Genomic DNA, 17,582 nt, shown 5'->3' with positions numbered 1-17,582 from the left:
TTTCTGGCATAATGTTCTGTCTTATTATGTATCACGTAAAACTATTCCACTTTTTTTTTTTTTTTTTCTATTATAATTCTTCACATTTTAATATTTTAACATTTTAACATTACACAAGGAATAGTGTCGTGAGTAACTCACGAAGATTACTGACAAAGCTTCTATTCTTTCAATTCGAAAAATAGAAAAATACGAAAAAAGTCAAGAAAATATATAAATGAAAATCTGTTATGAAATAGTGATCGTTTAGTAATGAGTGCGAAGAAAATCGATCGAATGCAATTTACTATAATTTTCACGTATAACAGTCTATAAGTACAAAAAGAGTACACTGTAGAATTTGAGATAGAGAAATAATAATGTGAATAATATATTGAACCGAGGTATAGACGGATGATTCTTCGAATTTTACGTGACAGTTAATATTTGGCCAGAGCAATGAATGTGTTCGACAATCAGTATCGTACTTATCGTATTATATTGAAAACTATAGGACTATGGCCATACGACAATTCAATCTACGTACGGATTCAGAGATTGTCTTTATTAACGTACTTTCTTATCAGTATAATATTTCAGGTAATAAAATTTTGATTATTTTTTATCGATAATAGTAATTTGTACATGCTAATCCAAAAATTGAATACATTAACTTGAGAATATTATAGATAAATTTAAAATATTTTATTTTCCATAATACTTAAAAAAATATTTTATTTAAATAATCAAAAAATATGATTAAAAAAATATTTTCTTGTTTAACATTTAATTGTAATTTAACGAATATAATTTTTCAGATTATCCTGCTCGTAAAATCTGAAATTACATTACAAAATTGCGTTATCACGTTATCTCAGATTTTTCCTGTACTGCTATTTTTTTTACGATATCTTCATTTTATTACACTGTTTTCATACGTAAGTGAAATTCGTGAAAAATTATTTATATTACTGAACATTTATACATATGTACTGTCTATTTTTGTACAGGCAGAAATTCTGTTCGATAACATATCTGCAGAAGAACATGAGTTACAAGATTCGATAGAAATACAAATACAAACGAAATACCTCGATATTTCAAGTCATATTATCGATATTTTTTGCTGTAAGAAATCACTTTATGCACATTAATTCGTCAAATATAAATAACTTTCATTTTCATCATGACTACTTAAATATAATTGTGTATCTATTATAAAAAAATAATATCATATAAAATTATTCAAAATATTGTACAACATTTTACAGTTTTCAATATATTAATTTTTATAATTATTTTCTTGTTTTTCATTATAACTTTTTTTAAAAATATTACAATTTTTTCCTCAAAATAAAAATGATTTTAAAAATACAGAATTATTTATGTATAATTTTGAAATATTTAATAATATTTTGAAATTCTAGGTGTGAGTTTTATTGCTGTTGCAGCGTTCATCATATTTCTACTGATTCCTATAACACTGGATATAATAATGCCTTTAAACGAATCTCGCACTCATTTCAATGTTTCATTTATTTTCGGCGATCAAAGCGCCTATATTAAAATCTTTCTAATCTTAAATTTCATGTTAATTCTGTCATTCGGATTATTATCTATAATGAGTACAGAGTTGTCACTTAATATTTTTAGTTATTATATATGCAGACGATTTAATATCGCCAGGTAAATTACTTCATTATGTTGCATATCTTTTTATCCATGTCAGTATTCTAAATTTTTTTTAGTTATCGAATACGAAAGATAATTGAAGATCTCAGTATACCCAATCTGTCTAAGATAGACTTGAAACTTACAGACATACATCGAGTAGTGGACATTCATTGCCACGCTATCGAGTTGGTAAATTAAAATATTATGATAAATAATAATAATTACAAATTTTTAAATAATATTAATTTTTCACGTATCTTATATCGTTGTACTTGGAAGACATATTAATTTAGCCACAAATAATACAGCGACGCAATATTTAATGGCAATTATTGTATGCATACTGTCATTCTCTGTAAATCTATATCGCGTAAGTATTTTTAATGAAGATTTATTCATCTTATTTCAACCATAGAATTTTTTAGTGTTAGAATCTTCAATATGCCACTGTAAACTGAATTTAATTTGTAATTCGATTAGATTTTATTAAAATTATGAAAAATTTAAATCGTTATAATTGCGAAGATGATAATTCTCGATGAATAGAAGACCATTAAAATCGCGGAATCTTCTAATCAAAACACTTTGTAATATATCCTGATACAATTTCCAATTTGCGAGATTATCATTTACTATTTATTTCTTTGTCTCTTATTTGGATCTCTCGCTTGCACTTCATCTTACGACTCCAAATTCTCGACAAATAATAAACGCCATCCTTGAAAATACATAGTACATAATTGAAAAAAAATTCGGTCACATTCATAAACTCTACGCTACATTAAATGTAATGGAAATTTTAAGTCCTTATATCTCGATAATTAATTGAGATGTTGAGAAAAATAAGAATAATTTGGTTGATGATTTCAATGGTAGTTTTCTTTATTTTCTGAATGAATTTTTATAATTCTTTTTATTAAATTTTTGATTTTTGTCTCTTTACTTTTTATATGAAAAGTTGTACACTATTGAAGTATACAAATATCTATCATTTTCATACCAAGTATATAAGGATGTCGTTTAACATAATATGTCCCTTGTATCTTTTACTAAAATTGCATTCTCTAGATTGCTACTGAAAATATGAAACTAAATATATTTTTGGATTGTTGCATAGCTATATAACGCAATAATAACTATGGACAATCCAATAGAAATCTCCGGTTCTGCTCTTGTAGTTATCTATCATTTAATGATCGCATTTTACAATAATCATTATGGACAATTAATTATTGACAGTAATCTTAGCATATTTAACGAATTGTAAGTTCGAATACTTGATATTATTATTTACATCTTTATCGTTTAGATAATTCATATTTTATCAATTTGTTACGTTAAAAATATAACGATATTGCTGAAATATATTAAATGATAGAATGATATGCAGATTTGCTTCTACATGGTATCGCATTCCTTTAAAAGCGCAAAAACTATTATTGTTTATGATATTGAGAAGCTCAATGGATTGTGAGTTATGTCTTTCTGGTTTATTCATTCCGTCTTATGCAGGCTTTACGTCGGTAATTTCTCTTCTTTTTCTATTATACAACATGATTTTGAATTTCAACACTTTTAACTGTTGTAACATTGCAGATGATGAGTTCATCCTTCTCCTATTGTGCCGTTATATATTCAATTCAATAAATATTTTCGAATATTACTGGCATTTTACTTCAGTATAAGTATTGCAATTATATGATATTGTTATATGTGTAGATTTGAATAATGGATATTTTTAAATATAAGCATAAACAATTTGAGTAATAAAATTTAAACAAAATAATGTTGTATTTCATAAATCTATTAATCATTTTCCAGTTAATAAAACATTTATTATTGCAATAATATATGAAAATAAATTTTTACAGCACGATTAGTTTAAACTGTTTATAACATACTGTTCTGTCTTACAATGTATCACGTGAAACTATTCCACTTTTCTTATTTCTTTCTATTATACTTTTTCACATTTTAATATTTTAATATTTTAACATTACAGAAGGAATAGTGTCGTGAGTAACTCACGATTGTAAGATTACTGACAAAGCTTCTATTCTTTCAAATCGAAAAATAGGAAAATACGAAAAAAGTCAAAGAAATATATAAATGAAAATTTGTTATGAAATAGTGATCGTTTAGTAATGAGTGCGAAGAAAATCGATCCATTGCAATTTACTATAATTTTCACATATAACAGTCTATAAGTACAAAAAGAGTACATTATAGAATTTGAGATAGAGAAACAATAATGTGAATAATATATTGAACCGAGGTATAGACGGATGATTCTTCGAATTTTACGTGACAGTTAATATCTGACCAGAACAATGAACGTGTTCGACAATCAGTATCGTACTTATCGTATTATATTGAAAATTATAGGACTATGGCCATACGACAATTCAATCTACGTATGGATTCAGAGATTGTCTTTATTAATATACTTTCTTATCGGTATAATATTTCAGGTAATATAATTTTGATTATTCTTTATCGATATTAATAATTGGTACGTTACATTAACATGCTAATGCAAAAATTGAATACATTAACTTTAGAATATTATAGATAAATTTAAAATATTTTGTTTTCCATAATACTTAGAAAAATATTTTATTTAAATGATCAATAAATATGATTAAAAAAATATTTTCTTGTTTAATATTTAATTGTAATTTGACGAATATAATTTTTCAGATTATCCTGCTGGTAAAATCTGAAATTACATTACAAAATTGCGTTATCACGTTATCTGAGATTTTTCCTGTACTGTTATTTTTTTTACGATATCTTCATTGTATTACACTGTTTTCATACGTAAGTGAAATTCGAGAAAAATAAAATTATTTATATTACTGAACATTTTATACATATGTACATTTCTATTTTTGTACAGGCAGAAATTTTGTTCGATAACATATCTGCAGAAGAACATCTGTTACAAGATTCGACAGAAATACAAATACAAACGAAATACCTCGATATTTCTAATCATATTATCCACATTTTTTGCTGTAAGAAATCGTTTTATGCACATTAATTCGTAAAATATAAATAACTTTCGTTGTCATTATGACTACTTAAATATAATTACATATCTATTATAAAAGTAATATCATAATGTCAAAATATTAAAAATATTGTACAATTTTCAATATATTAATTAATTTTTATAATTACTTTCTTTTTTTTCATTACAACTTTTTTTAAAAATGTTACAATTCTTTTTTCAAAATAAAAATAATTTTAAAAATACAGAATTATTTATATATAATTTTGAAATATTTAATAATATTTTAAAATTGTAGGTGCGAGTTTTATTGCTGTTACAGCATTCATCGTATTTCTACTGATTCCTATAACATTGGATATAATAATTCCTTTAAATGAATCTCGTGCTCACTTCAATGTCTTATTTCTTTTTGGCGATCAAAGCGCGTATATTAAAATATTTTTCATCTTAAATTTCATGTTAATTCTGTCATTCGGATTATTATGTATAATGGGTACAGAGTTCTCACTTAATATTTTTTGTTATTACATATCCAGACAATTTCATATTGTCAGGTAAGTTACTTGATCATGTTGCATTTTTCAATTTATTTTTATCCCTGTAAGTATTTGGAATATTTTTTAGTTACCGAATTCGAAGGATCGTTGAAGACCTTAGTATGCCTATTTTGTCCAAGCAAATAGATTTGAAATTTACAGACATACATCGAATAGTGGACATTTATAACCACGCTATTGAGTTGGTAAATTAAAATATTATGAAAAATAATAATAATAACAATAATTTAAATAATATTAATTTTTTACGTATCCTATATTGTCGTACTTGGAAGGCATATTAATTTTGCTACAAATAATGGAGCGACACAATATTTGATAGCAATTATTGTATGCATACTTTCATTCTCTGTAAATCTATATCGCGTAAGTATTTTTTAATGTTGTACGATTTATCAATCTTATTTCTAAAAAATTTTCGAAATCTTAGATTTAGGCTCTCTAATATATCATTGATAAGATTATTATAAATGGAATTTACTTTAAAACTCGAATAAATCCTATTAAAATTAAAAAAAAATTTAAATTTCTCTAACCTCGAGGATAATTATTCTCGCTCTATGGATGAAAGATCATTAGGACCGCGGAATCTGGTTCTTAGAATGTTTATTAAAATACCTGATATAATTTCAATTTGCGAGATTATCGTCGCTTAAAAAAAACAACAATTTGTCAGAAAAAAGGATATGTCATTGGACTACCATAAGCATTTTCATAATTTCTGCACTGTATTAAATGGTATGGAAAATTGTTGTATCTCGGAAATGGATTGAGATATCGAAAAGAATCGAATAGAAACTTCAATGATATACTTTTCTCTACTTTATGAATGAATTTCGATAATTCTTTTTATACATTAAAATCTTTAATTTCTTTTCATGTCTTTTATAAAAGAAAAAAAAAAGTATGTAAGCTATCATTTAAATATGATGTATAGAAGAATATCATTTAGGAGCATATATTGTGCATATATGCTCCTAAATATAATGTAGCATATATTTTGTATATCATTTTGTGACATATTCTTTAGATTATTTACTATTGAAAATATAAAACTAAATATATTTTTTGATCGTTTCATAGCTATATAACGCAATAATAACTATGGACAATAGAATAGAAATTTCCGGTTCTGCTCTTGTAGTTATCTATCATTTAATGATTGCATTTTACAATAATCATTATGGACAATTAATTATTGACAGTAATCTTGGCATATTTAACGAATTGTAAGTTCGAATTATTGCTATATTATTATTTACATCTTTATCGTGTAGATAACTCATATGTTATGAATTTGATGTATTAAAAATATAACGATATTGGAATTTATTACATGATAAAATACTATGCAGATATGCTTCTACATGGTACCGCATTCCATTAAAAGCGCAAAAATTATTATTGTTCATGATACTGAGAACTTCAATGGGTTGTGAATTACGTCTTTCTGGTTTATTCACTCCGTCTTATGTAGGCTTTACATCGGTAATTTCTATTTCATATACTGCATCGTTTTGAATTTCAACACTTTTAACTATTGTAACATTGCAGATGATGAGTTCGTCCTTCTCCTATTGTGCCGTTATATACTCGATTCAATAGATATCTGACATTTTACTTCAAAATATAAATATTGCAATCATGTGGTATCGTTGTTATACGCATAGATTTGAATTGAATATTTGTTAAATAAACACAAACAATTTGAATAATAAAATGAGTAAAAAATGTTATAATTCAAATTTTCTGATATCAAATTTTCTGATTGTTTTCCAGTTACTGGAATTAAAATAGAAAATATTTATTATTGCAAAAATATGTGTAGACAAATTTTTACGATACTTTTAGTTTAAACTATTTACACGATAACAATTATGTCTCACTGTGTTTCACTCAAAATGTTTCTACTTTTCTTATTTATTTCTATTATAATTCTTTTAATATTTTAACTTTTTAGCATTACAGAGGAATAGCGTCCTAAGCAACTGACGATTGTAAGATTACTGACAATGCATCTATTCTCTACTTTCAAATCGAAAAATAAGAAAAATAAGAAATAAGAAAAGAAAATATATGAATGAAAATTTATCTGTTATGGAGAATCACTTAGTAATGAGTCAAAATCGATTGCAGTTTATCGTAATTATTGGACATTATATAGTCTGTCACTATAGACAGGCTATATTATGAAAATACAAGACGGAAAAATAATCGTGTAAATAATACATTAAGCCGAGATGTAGTCAAATTATCTTTCGAATTCCACACTGCAGTTGACATCTAACCAGGAACATGGATGTTTTCGACAAACAATATTATATCTATCGTACAATATTGAAAATTGTAGGACTGTGGCCATATGATAAATCAGTTTATGTATGGATTCAGAGAACATGTTTATTACTGTATTTTCTTATCGGTATAATATTTCAGGTAATGGAAATTCCATTCTTATTCTTTATCAATAGTGATTTTATACGTTTTTTTCAACATGTTGATCTAAAAATTTGTAATTACATTATTATGAGAATATTATAGATAAATTTAAAATACTTCATTTTCTACAATAATATTAGAGAAATTATTTTATTTAAATAATCAAATAAATTAATAAATATATTAAAGAAATTATTTTCTTTAGTATTTAAAGATTATGAAAATAATCTTTTCTTCGATGTTTAATCGTAATTGAAATATAATAAATTAAATTTTTTAGATTATTGTGCTCCTAAACTCTGAAACTACATTACGAAATTATGTTGTTACGTTGTCTGCGACTTTTCCTTTACTGCTATTTTTTTTACGATATATTTATTATATTACAATTTTTCCATACGTAAGTGAAATTCAAAAAATAAAATTATTTAAATTATTGAACATTTATACATATGTACGTTTCTATTTTTGTACAGCTACAACATTTATTCGATTACATCCGTACAGAGGAACATCTGTTACAAGACACGACAGAAATACAAATACAAACGAAATATCTCGATATTTCCAGTCACATCATCCATATTTTTTGTTGTAAGAAATCACTTTATGCACGTTAATCCGTAAAATATAAATAACTTTCGTAGTCATCATGACTATTCAAATATAATTATATATCTATTATAAATTAAAAAAGATTAGATTAAATTATAAAAGAGTATCTTTAAAAGAGTATCTTATCAAATAAAGATATTAAGAAATATTTTACAATATTTTATAATTTTCAATATTTTAATTAATTTTTATAATTACTCTCTCGCTTTTTATTATATAACATTTTTCTGAAAATATTACAATTTTTTCTTCAAAATAAAAACAATTTAAAAAATACGACATTATTTATATGTAACTGTGAAATATTAAATAACACTTTCAAATTCTAGGCGTGTCTTTCGCTTTTATTGCAGCGACTATCATATTCCTAGTGAATCCTTTAATATTGGATATAATCATGCCTTTAAACGAATCTCGCACTCATTTCAACGTTTCATTCATTTTCGGCGATCAAAACGCCTATATTAAAATATTTTTGATCTTAAATTTCGTGTTAAATCTATTATTCGGATTATTATCTATAACGAGTACAGAATCGTTAACTAATATTTTTAGTTACTATATATGCAGACGATTTAATATAGTTAGGTAAGTTACTTCATTATGTTGCACATATTTTTATCCATGTCAATATTCTGAATTTTTTTTAGTTATCGAATACGAAAGATAATTGAGGATCTCAGTATGCCCAATCTGACTAAGATAGATTTGAAACTTATAGACATACATCGAGTAGTGGACATTCATTGCCACGCTATCGAGTTGGTAAATTAAAATATTATGGTACATAATAATAATTACAAGTTTTTAAATAATATTAATTTTTCACGTATCTTATATCATTGTATTTGGAAGACATATTAATTTAGCCACAAATAATACAGCAACGCAATATCTAATGGCAATTATTGTATGCATACTTTCATTCTCTGTAAATCTATATCGCGTAAGTATTTCTAATGAAGATTTATTCACCTTAATTCAACTATAAAATTTCTTACGTATTAAAATCTTAAATATACCACTGTAAGCGGAATTTAATTTGAAATTCTATTAGATTTTATTAAAATTATGAAAAATTTAAATCGTTATAATTACGATAAATCTCGATAAATAAAAGACCATTAAAACTCCGGAATCTTGTAATTCAAAACACTTGTTAATACATCTTGATACAGTTTCCAATTTGCACGATTATTGTTTAGTATTTATTTTTTTGTCACCTCTCATTCGCACTTCATCTTACTATTCCAAATTCTCGACAAATATTAAACGCCATCCTTGAAAAAACATAGTACGCATTTCTTGAAAAAAAATATGTTATTTATTATTAACTATTAATGGATAAAATTTTTAATTTTTTTTCATGAGCCTCTTACAAAATATATGTAACAATCTATCATTTTAATATGAAGTATAGGAGTATATATTTAGCATAATATAACATATATTTTGTATATCATTTTGTGAAACAATCGCGATATTCTTTCGATTATTTACTATTGAAAATATGAAACTAAATATATTTTTTGATTGTTTCATAGCTATATAACGCAATAATAACTATGGACAGTAGAATAGAAATCTTCGGTTCTATTCTTATAGTTATGTATCATTTAATGATCGCGTTTTATAATAATCATTGCGGACAATTAATTATTGACAGTAATCTTAGCATATTTAACGAATTGTAAGTTCGAATAATTTTTATATTATTACATACATCTTTATCGTTTAGATAATTCATATTTTATTAATACTAAAAATATAACGATATTGCCGAAATATATTAAATGATAGAATGATATGCAGATTTGCTTCTACATGGTATCGCATTCCTTTAAAAGCGCAAAAACTATTATTGTTTATGATATTGAGAAGCTCAATGGATTGTGAGTTATGTCTTTCTGGTTTATTCACTCCGTCTTATGTTGGCTTTACATCGGTAATTTTTCTTTTTTTTTTTGTTATATATTATTTTGAATTTCATCACTTTTAACTATTTTAACATTGCAGATGTTGAGTTCATCCTTCTCCTATTGTGCCGTTATATATTCAATTCAATAAATATTCTCGAATTACTGGCATTTTACTTCAGTATAAGTATTGCAATTATATGATATTATTATACGTGTAGATTTGAATAATGGATATTTTTAAATATAAGCACAAACAATTTAAGTAATAAAATTTAAACAAAATAATGTTGTATTTATTATAAATCTATTATTATAAATCTATTAATCATTTTCCAGTTAATAAAATATTTATTATTGCAATAATATATAGAAATAAATTTTTACAGCACGATTAGTTTAAACTGTTTATAGCATACTGTTCTTTCTTACAATATATCACGTGAAACTATTCCACTTTTCTTATTTCTTTCTATTATACTTTTTCACATTTTAATATTTTAATATTTTAACATTACAGAAGGAATAGTGTCGTGAGTAACTCACGAATGTAAGATTACTGACAAAGCTTCTATTCTTTCAAATCGAAAAATAGAAAAATACGAAAAAGGCAAGAAAATATGTAAATGAAAATCTGTTATGAAATAGTCATCGTTTAGTAATGAGTGCGAAGAAAATCGATCGAATGCAATTTACTATAATTTTCACATAAAACAGTCTATAAGTACAAAAAGAGTACATTATAGAATTTGAGATAGAGAAAAAATAATGTGAATAATATATTGAACCGAGGTATAGACGGATGATTCTTCGAATTTTACGTGACAGTTAATATCTGACCAGAACAATGAACGTGTTCGACAGTCAGTATCGTACTTATCGTATTATATTGAAAATTATAGGACTATGGCCATACGACAATTCAATCTATGTATGGATTCAGAGATTGTCTTTATTAATGTACTTTCTTATGGGTATAATATTTCAGGTAATATAATTTTGATTATTCTTTATCGATATTAATAATTGGTACGTTACATTAACATGCTAATGCAAAAATTGAATACATTAAACTTAGAATATTATAAATAAATTTAAGATATATTATTTTCTATAATTCGTAGAAAAATATTTTATTTAAATAATCAATTAATATGATTAAAAAAATTTTTTCTTGTTTAACATTTAATTGTAATTTGACGAATATAATTTTTCAGATTATCCTGCTTATAAAATCTGAAATTACATTACAAAATTGCGTTATCACGTTATCTGAGATTTTTCCTGTACTGTTATTTTTTTTACGATATCTTCATTGTATTACACTGTTTTCATACGTAAGTGAAATTCGAGAAAAATAAAATTATTTATATTACTGAACATTTATACATATATACATTTCTATTTTTGTACAGGCAGAAATTTTGTTCGATAACATATCTGCAGAAGAACATCTGTTACAAGATTCGACAGAAATACAAATACAAATGAAATACCTCGATATTTCTAATCATATTATCCACATTTTTTGCTGTAAGAAATCATTTTATGCGCATTAATTCGTAAAATATAAATAACTTTCATTGTTATCATGACTACTTAAATATAATTATATATCTATTATGGAAAAATAATATCATATAAAATTATTCAAAATATTGTACAACATTTTACAATTTTCAGTATATTAATTAATTTTTATAATTACTTTCTTTTTTTTCATTACAACTTTTTTTAAAAATGTTACAATTCTTTTTTCAGAATAAAAATAATTTCAAAAATACAGCATTATTTATATATAACTTTGAAATACTAAAAAAAATACTTTGAATTTCTAGGGATGAGTTTTACTGGTATTACAGCGTTCATGATATTTCTATTAATTCCCATAACATTGGATATAATAATGCCTTTAAACGAATCTCGCGCTCACTTCAATGTCCTATTTCTTTTCGGTGATCAAAGCGCGTTTATTAAAATCTTTTTCATCTTAAACTTCATGTTAATTCTGTCATTCGGATTATTATGTATAATGGGTACAGAGTTCTCACTTAATATTTTTTGTTATTACATATCCAGACAATTTCATATTGTCAGGTAAGTTACTTGATCATGTGGCATTCTTCAATTTATTTTTATCCCTGTAAGTATTTGGAATATTTTTTAGTTACCGAATTCGAAGGATCGTTGAAAATCTCAGCATGCCTATTCTGTCCAAGCAGATAGATTTGAAATTTACAGAGATACATCGAATAGTGGACATTTATAACCATGCTATTGAGTTGGTAAATTAAAATATTATAAAAAGTAATAATAATAACAATAATTTAAATAATATTAATTTTTTACGTATCCTATATTGTCGTACTTGGAAGGCATATTAATTTTGCTACAAATAATGGAGCGACACAATATTTGATAGCAATTATTGTATGCATACTGTCATTCTCTGTAAATCTATATCGCGTAAGTATTTTTTAATGTTGTATACGATTTATCAATCTTATTTTTAAAAAATTTTTGAAATCTTAGATTTAGGATCTCTAATATATCATTGATAAGATTATTATAAATGGAATTTACTTTAAAACTCCAATATCCTATTAAAATTAAGAAAAATTTAAATATCTCTTACCCCGAGGATAATTATTCTTGCTCTATCGATGAAAAATCATTAGGACCGCGGAATCTTGTTCTTAAAATGTTTATTAAAATACCTGATGTAATTTCCAATTTGCGAGATTATTGTCGCTTAAAAGAAACAACAATTTGTCAGAAAAAAGAATATGTCATTGGATTATCACAAGCATTTTCATAATTTCTGCACTGTATTAAATAGTATGGAAAATTGATATTCCGGATTATATCTCGGAAATGGATTGAGATATCGAGAAGAATGGAATAGGGACTTCAGTGATATACTTTTCTCTTCTTTATGAGTGAATTTCGATAATTCCTTTTATACATAAAATTTTTAATTTCTTTTCATGTCTTTTACAAAAGATAAAATATGTAAGCTATTATTTTAATATGATGTTTAATAGAAGTATATCATTTAGGATAATATAACATATATATTTTGTATATCATTTTGTGAAATAATCGCGATATTCTTTAGATTACTTACTATTAAGATAAAATAATTAAGATTAAATTAAGATAAAATATGTAAGCTATTATTTTAATATGATGTATAGAAAAATATCATTTAAGATAATATAGCATATATATTTTGTATATCATTTTGTGACATAATCGCGATATTCTTTAGATTATTTACTATTGAAAATATAAAACTAAATATATTTTTTGATCGTTTCATAGCTATATAACGCAATAATAACTATGGACAATAGAATAGAAATTTCCGGTTCTGCTCTTGTAGTTATTTATCATTTAATGATTGCATTTTACAATAATCATTATGGACAATTAATTATTGACAGTAATCTTGGCATATTTAACGAATTGTAAGTTCGAATTATTGCTATATTATTATTTACATCTTTATCGTTTAGATAACCCATATGTTATCAATTTGTTATATTAAAAATATAACGATATTGGAATTTATTACATGATAAAATACTATGCAGATATTCTTCTACATGGTACCGCATTCCATTAAAGGCGCAAAAATTATTATTGCTTATGATACTGAGAACTTCAATGGGTTGTGAATTACGTCTTTCTGGTTTATTCACTCCGTCTTATGTAGGCTTTACGTCGGTAATTTCTACTTCTTCATATACTGCATCATTTTCAAATTTCAACACTTAACTATTGTAACATTGCAGATGATGAGTTCGTCCTTCTCCTATTGTGCCGTTATATACTCGATTCAATAAATATCTGACATTTTACTTCAAAATATAAATATTGCAATCATGTGGTATCGTTGTCATACGCATAGATTTGAATTGAATATTTGTTAAATAAGCACAAACAATTGAATAATAAAATGAGTAAAAAATGATGTTATATTTCATATCAAATATAATCTTGGTCGTTTTCCTGTTACTGGAATTAAAATGGAAAATATTTATTATTGCAAAAATATGTGTAGACAAATTTTTATGATACCTTTATTTCCAAACTACCTTTATTTTCAAACTATTTACACGATAACAATTATGTCTCACTATGTTTCACTCAATACGTTTCTACTATTCTTATTTATTTCTATTAATTATATAATTCTTTTAATATATTAATATTTTAACATTACAGAGGGAATAGCATCGTAAGCAACTAACGATTGTAAGATTACTGACAATGCTTCTATTCTCTACTTTCAAATCGAAAAATAGAAAAATAAGAAATAAGAAAAGAAAATATATGAATGAAAATTTATCTGTTATGGAGAATCATTTAGTAATGAGTGAAAATCGATTGCAATTTATCGTAATTATTGGACATTATATAGTCTGTTACTATAGACAGGGTATATTATGAAAATACAAGACGGAAAAATAATCGTGTAAATAATACATTAAGTCGAGATATAGTCAAATTATCTTTCGAATTCCACACTGCAGTTGACATCTAACCAGGAACATGGATGTTTTCGACAAACAATATTATATCTATCGTACAATATTGAAAATTGTAGGACTGTGGCCATATGATAAATCAGTTTATGTATGGATTCAGAGAACATGTTTATTACTGTATTTTCTTATTGGTATAATATTTCAGGTAATAGAAATTTCATTATTATTCTTTATCAATAGTAATTTTATACGTTTTTTTTCAACATGTTAATCAAAAAATTTCTGATTACATTATTATAAGAATATTATAGATAAATTTAAAATACTTTATTTTCTACAATAATATTAGAAAAATTATTTTACTTAAATAATCATATAAATTAATAAATATATTAAAAAAAATTATTTTCTTTAGTATTTAAATATTATAAAAATATTCTTTTTTTATGTTTAATCGTAATTGAAATATAATAAATTAAATGTTTTAGATTATCGTGCTTCTAAAATCTGAAATTACATTACATAATTATGTTGTTACGTTGTCTGCGACTTTTCCTTTACTGCTATTTTTTTTACGATATATTTATTATATTACAATTTTTCCATACGTAAGTGAAATTCAAAAAATAAAATTATTTAAATTATTGAACATTTATACATATATATACGTTTCTATTTTTGTACAGGCAAAAACTTTGTTCGATAACATATCTGCGGAAGAAAATCTGTTACAAGATTCGATTGAAATACAAATACGAACGAAATACCTCGATATTTCTAATCATATTGTCCACATTTTTTGCTGTAAGAAATCACTTTATACACAGTAATTCGTAAAATATAAATAACTTTTGTTGTCATCATAATTACTGAAATATAATTATATATCTATTATAAAAGAGTAATACCAAATAAAAATATTAAGAAATATTCTACAGTATTTTACAATTTTCAATATTTTAATTAATTTTTATAATTACTCTCTCTTTTTATTATATAACATTTTTCTGAAAATGTTACAATTTTTTCTCCAAAATAAGAACAATTTAAATATACGATATTATTTATATGTAACTCTGAAATATTAAATAACACTTTCAAATTCTAGGCGTGTCTTTCGCTTTTATTGCAGCGACTATCATATTCCTAGTGAATCCTGTAATACTAGATCTAATAATGCCTTTAAACGAATCTCGCACTCATTTTAATGTTTCATTCCTTTTCGGCGATCAAAGCGCCTATATTAAAATTTTTTTAATCTTAAATTTCATGTTAATTCTGTCATTCGGATTATTATCTATAATGAGTACAGAGTTGTCACTTAATATTTTTAGTTATTATATATGCAGACGATTTAATATCGTCAGGTAAGTTACTGCATTATGTTGCATATATTTTATCCATATCAATATTCTAAATTTTTTTTAGTTATCGAATACGAAAGATAATTGAGGATCTCAGTATGCCCAATCTGACTAAGATAGATTTGAAACTTACAGACATACATCGAGTAGTGGACATTCATTGCCACGCTATCGAGTTGGTAAATTAAAATATTATGGTACATAATAATAATTACAAGTTTTTAAATAATATTAATTTTTCACGTATCTTATATCGTTGCACTTGGAAGATATATTAATTCAGCCACAAATAATACAGCAGCGCAATATCTAATGGCAATCATTGTATGCATACTGTCATTCTCTGTAAATCTATATCGCGTAAGTATTTTTAATGAAGATTTATTCACCTTAATTCAACCATAGAATTTCTTACGTGTTAGAATCTTCAATATACCACTGTAAGCTGAATTTAATTTGAAATTCTATTAGATTTTATTAAAATTATGAAAAATTTAAATCGTTATAATTGCGAAAGTGATAATTTTCGATGAATAGAACTAAAACTCCGGAATCTTGTAATTCAAAACACTTGTTAATACATCCTGATACAGCTTCCAGTTTGCAAGATTATTGTTTACGATTTATTTTTTTGTCACCTCTCATTTGCACTTCATCTTACTATTCCAAATTCTCTACAAACATTAAACGCCATCCTTGAAAAAACATAGTACGTAATTCTTGGAAAAAAAATATATTATTCGTTATTAATAATTCGTTAATAGATAAAATTTTTAATTTTTCTTCATGAGCCTCTTACAAAAGATATGTAACAATCTATCATTTTAATATGAAATATAGGAATACATATTTAGCATAATATAGCATATATTTTGTATATCATTTTGTGAAATAATCGCAATATCTTCTAGATATTACTTATATATTATATTGAAAATATCAAACTAAATATGTTTTTGGATCGTTTCATAGCTATATAACGCAATAATAACTATGGACAATCGAATAGAAGTCTTCGGTTGTATTCTGATAGTTACCTATCATTTAATGATCGCATTTTACAATAATCATTATGGACAATTAATTATTGACAGTAATCTTGGCATATTTAACGAATTGTAAGTTCCAATAATTGTTATTATTATTTACATCTATATCGTTTAGATAATTCATATTTTATTAATACTAAAAATATAACGATATTGCCGGAATATATTAAATGATAGAATGATACGCAGATTTGCTTCTACATGGTATCGCATTCCTTTAAAAGCGCAAAAACTATTATTGTTTATGATATTGAGGAGCTCAATGGATTGTGAATTATGTCTTTCTGGTTTATTCACTCCGTCTTATGCAGGCTTTACGTCGGTAATTTCTCTTTTTTTTTTGTTATACAACATAATTTTGAATTTCAACACTTTTAACGATTATAATATTGCAGATGATGAGTTCGTCCTTCTCCTATTGTGCTGTTATATACTCAATTCAATAAATATTCTCGAATATTACTTGCATTTTACTTCAGT

At 24.7% G+C, this 17,582-nt stretch overlaps 6 protein-coding genes across 6 annotated transcripts in view; all 6 read left to right on the top strand.

Annotated features, from left to right (window-relative positions):
- LOC122712540 (mannosyl-oligosaccharide 1,2-alpha-mannosidase IA-like) overlaps positions 1-17,582 on the top strand; it is a 147,794-nt gene that overhangs the window by 91,029 nt on the left and 39,183 nt on the right. The gene's annotated exons all lie outside the window — the stretch shown is intronic.
- On the top strand, positions 439-3,377 carry LOC122712546. Its single transcript, XM_043932270.1, has 9 exons — positions 439-579; positions 798-917; positions 990-1,107; positions 1,407-1,665; positions 1,728-1,838; positions 1,933-2,023; positions 2,771-2,916; positions 3,044-3,176; positions 3,250-3,377. Exons 1-9 carry the CDS (start codon positions 439-441, stop codon positions 3,298-3,300), a joined length of 1,170 nt encoding a protein of 389 aa, XP_043788205.1. The 3' UTR covers positions 3,301-3,377.
- LOC122712544 lies at positions 3,793-6,914 on the top strand. The gene is made up of 9 exons (XM_043932268.1): positions 3,793-4,124; positions 4,354-4,473; positions 4,553-4,670; positions 4,965-5,223; positions 5,294-5,407; positions 5,502-5,592; positions 6,310-6,455; positions 6,582-6,714; positions 6,781-6,914. The coding sequence occupies exons 1-9, from the start codon at positions 3,984-3,986 to the stop codon at positions 6,829-6,831; spliced, it is 1,173 nt and encodes a 390-aa protein (XP_043788203.1). The 5' UTR covers positions 3,793-3,983; the 3' UTR covers positions 6,832-6,914.
- On the top strand, positions 7,193-10,419 carry LOC122712545. Its single transcript, XM_043932269.1, has 9 exons — positions 7,193-7,662; positions 7,946-8,065; positions 8,142-8,259; positions 8,610-8,868; positions 8,931-9,041; positions 9,136-9,226; positions 9,825-9,970; positions 10,093-10,225; positions 10,297-10,419. The coding sequence occupies exons 1-9, from the start codon at positions 7,522-7,524 to the stop codon at positions 10,345-10,347; spliced, it is 1,170 nt and encodes a 389-aa protein (XP_043788204.1). The 5' UTR covers positions 7,193-7,521; the 3' UTR covers positions 10,348-10,419.
- LOC122712547 lies at positions 11,042-14,122 on the top strand. Its single transcript, XM_043932271.1, has 9 exons — positions 11,042-11,184; positions 11,414-11,533; positions 11,612-11,729; positions 12,035-12,293; positions 12,364-12,477; positions 12,572-12,662; positions 13,521-13,666; positions 13,793-13,925; positions 13,994-14,122. The coding sequence occupies exons 1-9, from the start codon at positions 11,044-11,046 to the stop codon at positions 14,042-14,044; spliced, it is 1,173 nt and encodes a 390-aa protein (XP_043788206.1). The 5' UTR covers positions 11,042-11,043; the 3' UTR covers positions 14,045-14,122.
- LOC122712548 lies at positions 14,356-17,548 on the top strand. Its single transcript, XM_043932272.1, has 9 exons — positions 14,356-14,894; positions 15,178-15,297; positions 15,376-15,493; positions 15,798-16,056; positions 16,118-16,228; positions 16,323-16,413; positions 17,026-17,171; positions 17,292-17,424; positions 17,498-17,548. The coding sequence occupies exons 1-9, from the start codon at positions 14,754-14,756 to the stop codon at positions 17,546-17,548; spliced, it is 1,170 nt and encodes a 389-aa protein (XP_043788207.1). The 5' UTR covers positions 14,356-14,753.

The sequence above is a fragment of the Apis laboriosa genome, unplaced genomic scaffold (genome assembly GCF_014066325.1).
Source record: "Apis laboriosa isolate Shangri-la unplaced genomic scaffold, ASM1406632v1 scaffold202_cov151, whole genome shotgun sequence".
Lineage (NCBI taxonomy): Eukaryota > Metazoa > Arthropoda > Insecta > Hymenoptera > Apidae > Apis > Apis laboriosa.
This window is presented reverse-complemented; position numbering and strand designations above follow the sequence as displayed.

Excerpts from the sequence above, each read along its gene's own strand:
- LOC122712546 (XM_043932270.1), top strand. The coding sequence starts at position 439 with ATGAATGTGTTCGACAATCAGTATCGTACTTATCGTATTATATTGAAA. Across the intron at positions 918-989 it reads TTATTACACTGTTTTCATAC|GCAGAAATTCTGTTCGATAA; the intron begins GTAAGTGAAATT and ends ATTTTTGTACAG. Across the intron at positions 1,839-1,932 it reads ATTCATTGCCACGCTATCGA|ACATATTAATTTAGCCACAA; the intron begins GTTGGTAAATTA and ends TGTACTTGGAAG.
- LOC122712544 (XM_043932268.1), top strand. The coding sequence starts at position 3,984 with ATGAACGTGTTCGACAATCAGTATCGTACTTATCGTATTATATTGAAA. Across the intron at positions 5,224-5,293 it reads AGACAATTTCATATTGTCAG|TTACCGAATTCGAAGGATCG; the intron begins GTAAGTTACTTG and ends AATATTTTTTAG. Across the intron at positions 6,456-6,581 it reads CTTGGCATATTTAACGAATT|ATATGCTTCTACATGGTACC; the intron begins GTAAGTTCGAAT and ends AATACTATGCAG.
- LOC122712545 (XM_043932269.1), top strand. The coding sequence starts at position 7,522 with ATGGATGTTTTCGACAAACAATATTATATCTATCGTACAATATTGAAA. Across the intron at positions 7,663-7,945 it reads TTATCGGTATAATATTTCAG|ATTATTGTGCTCCTAAACTC; the intron begins GTAATGGAAATT and ends TAAATTTTTTAG. Across the intron at positions 9,971-10,092 it reads CTTAGCATATTTAACGAATT|ATTTGCTTCTACATGGTATC; the intron begins GTAAGTTCGAAT and ends AATGATATGCAG.
- LOC122712547 (XM_043932271.1), top strand. The coding sequence starts at position 11,044 with ATGAACGTGTTCGACAGTCAGTATCGTACTTATCGTATTATATTGAAA. Across the intron at positions 12,663-13,520 it reads TCTCTGTAAATCTATATCGC|CTATATAACGCAATAATAAC; the intron begins GTAAGTATTTTT and ends ATCGTTTCATAG. Across the intron at positions 13,667-13,792 it reads CTTGGCATATTTAACGAATT|ATATTCTTCTACATGGTACC; the intron begins GTAAGTTCGAAT and ends AATACTATGCAG.
- LOC122712548 (XM_043932272.1), top strand. The coding sequence starts at position 14,754 with ATGGATGTTTTCGACAAACAATATTATATCTATCGTACAATATTGAAA. Across the intron at positions 15,298-15,375 it reads ATATTACAATTTTTCCATAC|GCAAAAACTTTGTTCGATAA; the intron begins GTAAGTGAAATT and ends ATTTTTGTACAG. Across the intron at positions 16,414-17,025 it reads TCTCTGTAAATCTATATCGC|CTATATAACGCAATAATAAC; the intron begins GTAAGTATTTTT and ends ATCGTTTCATAG.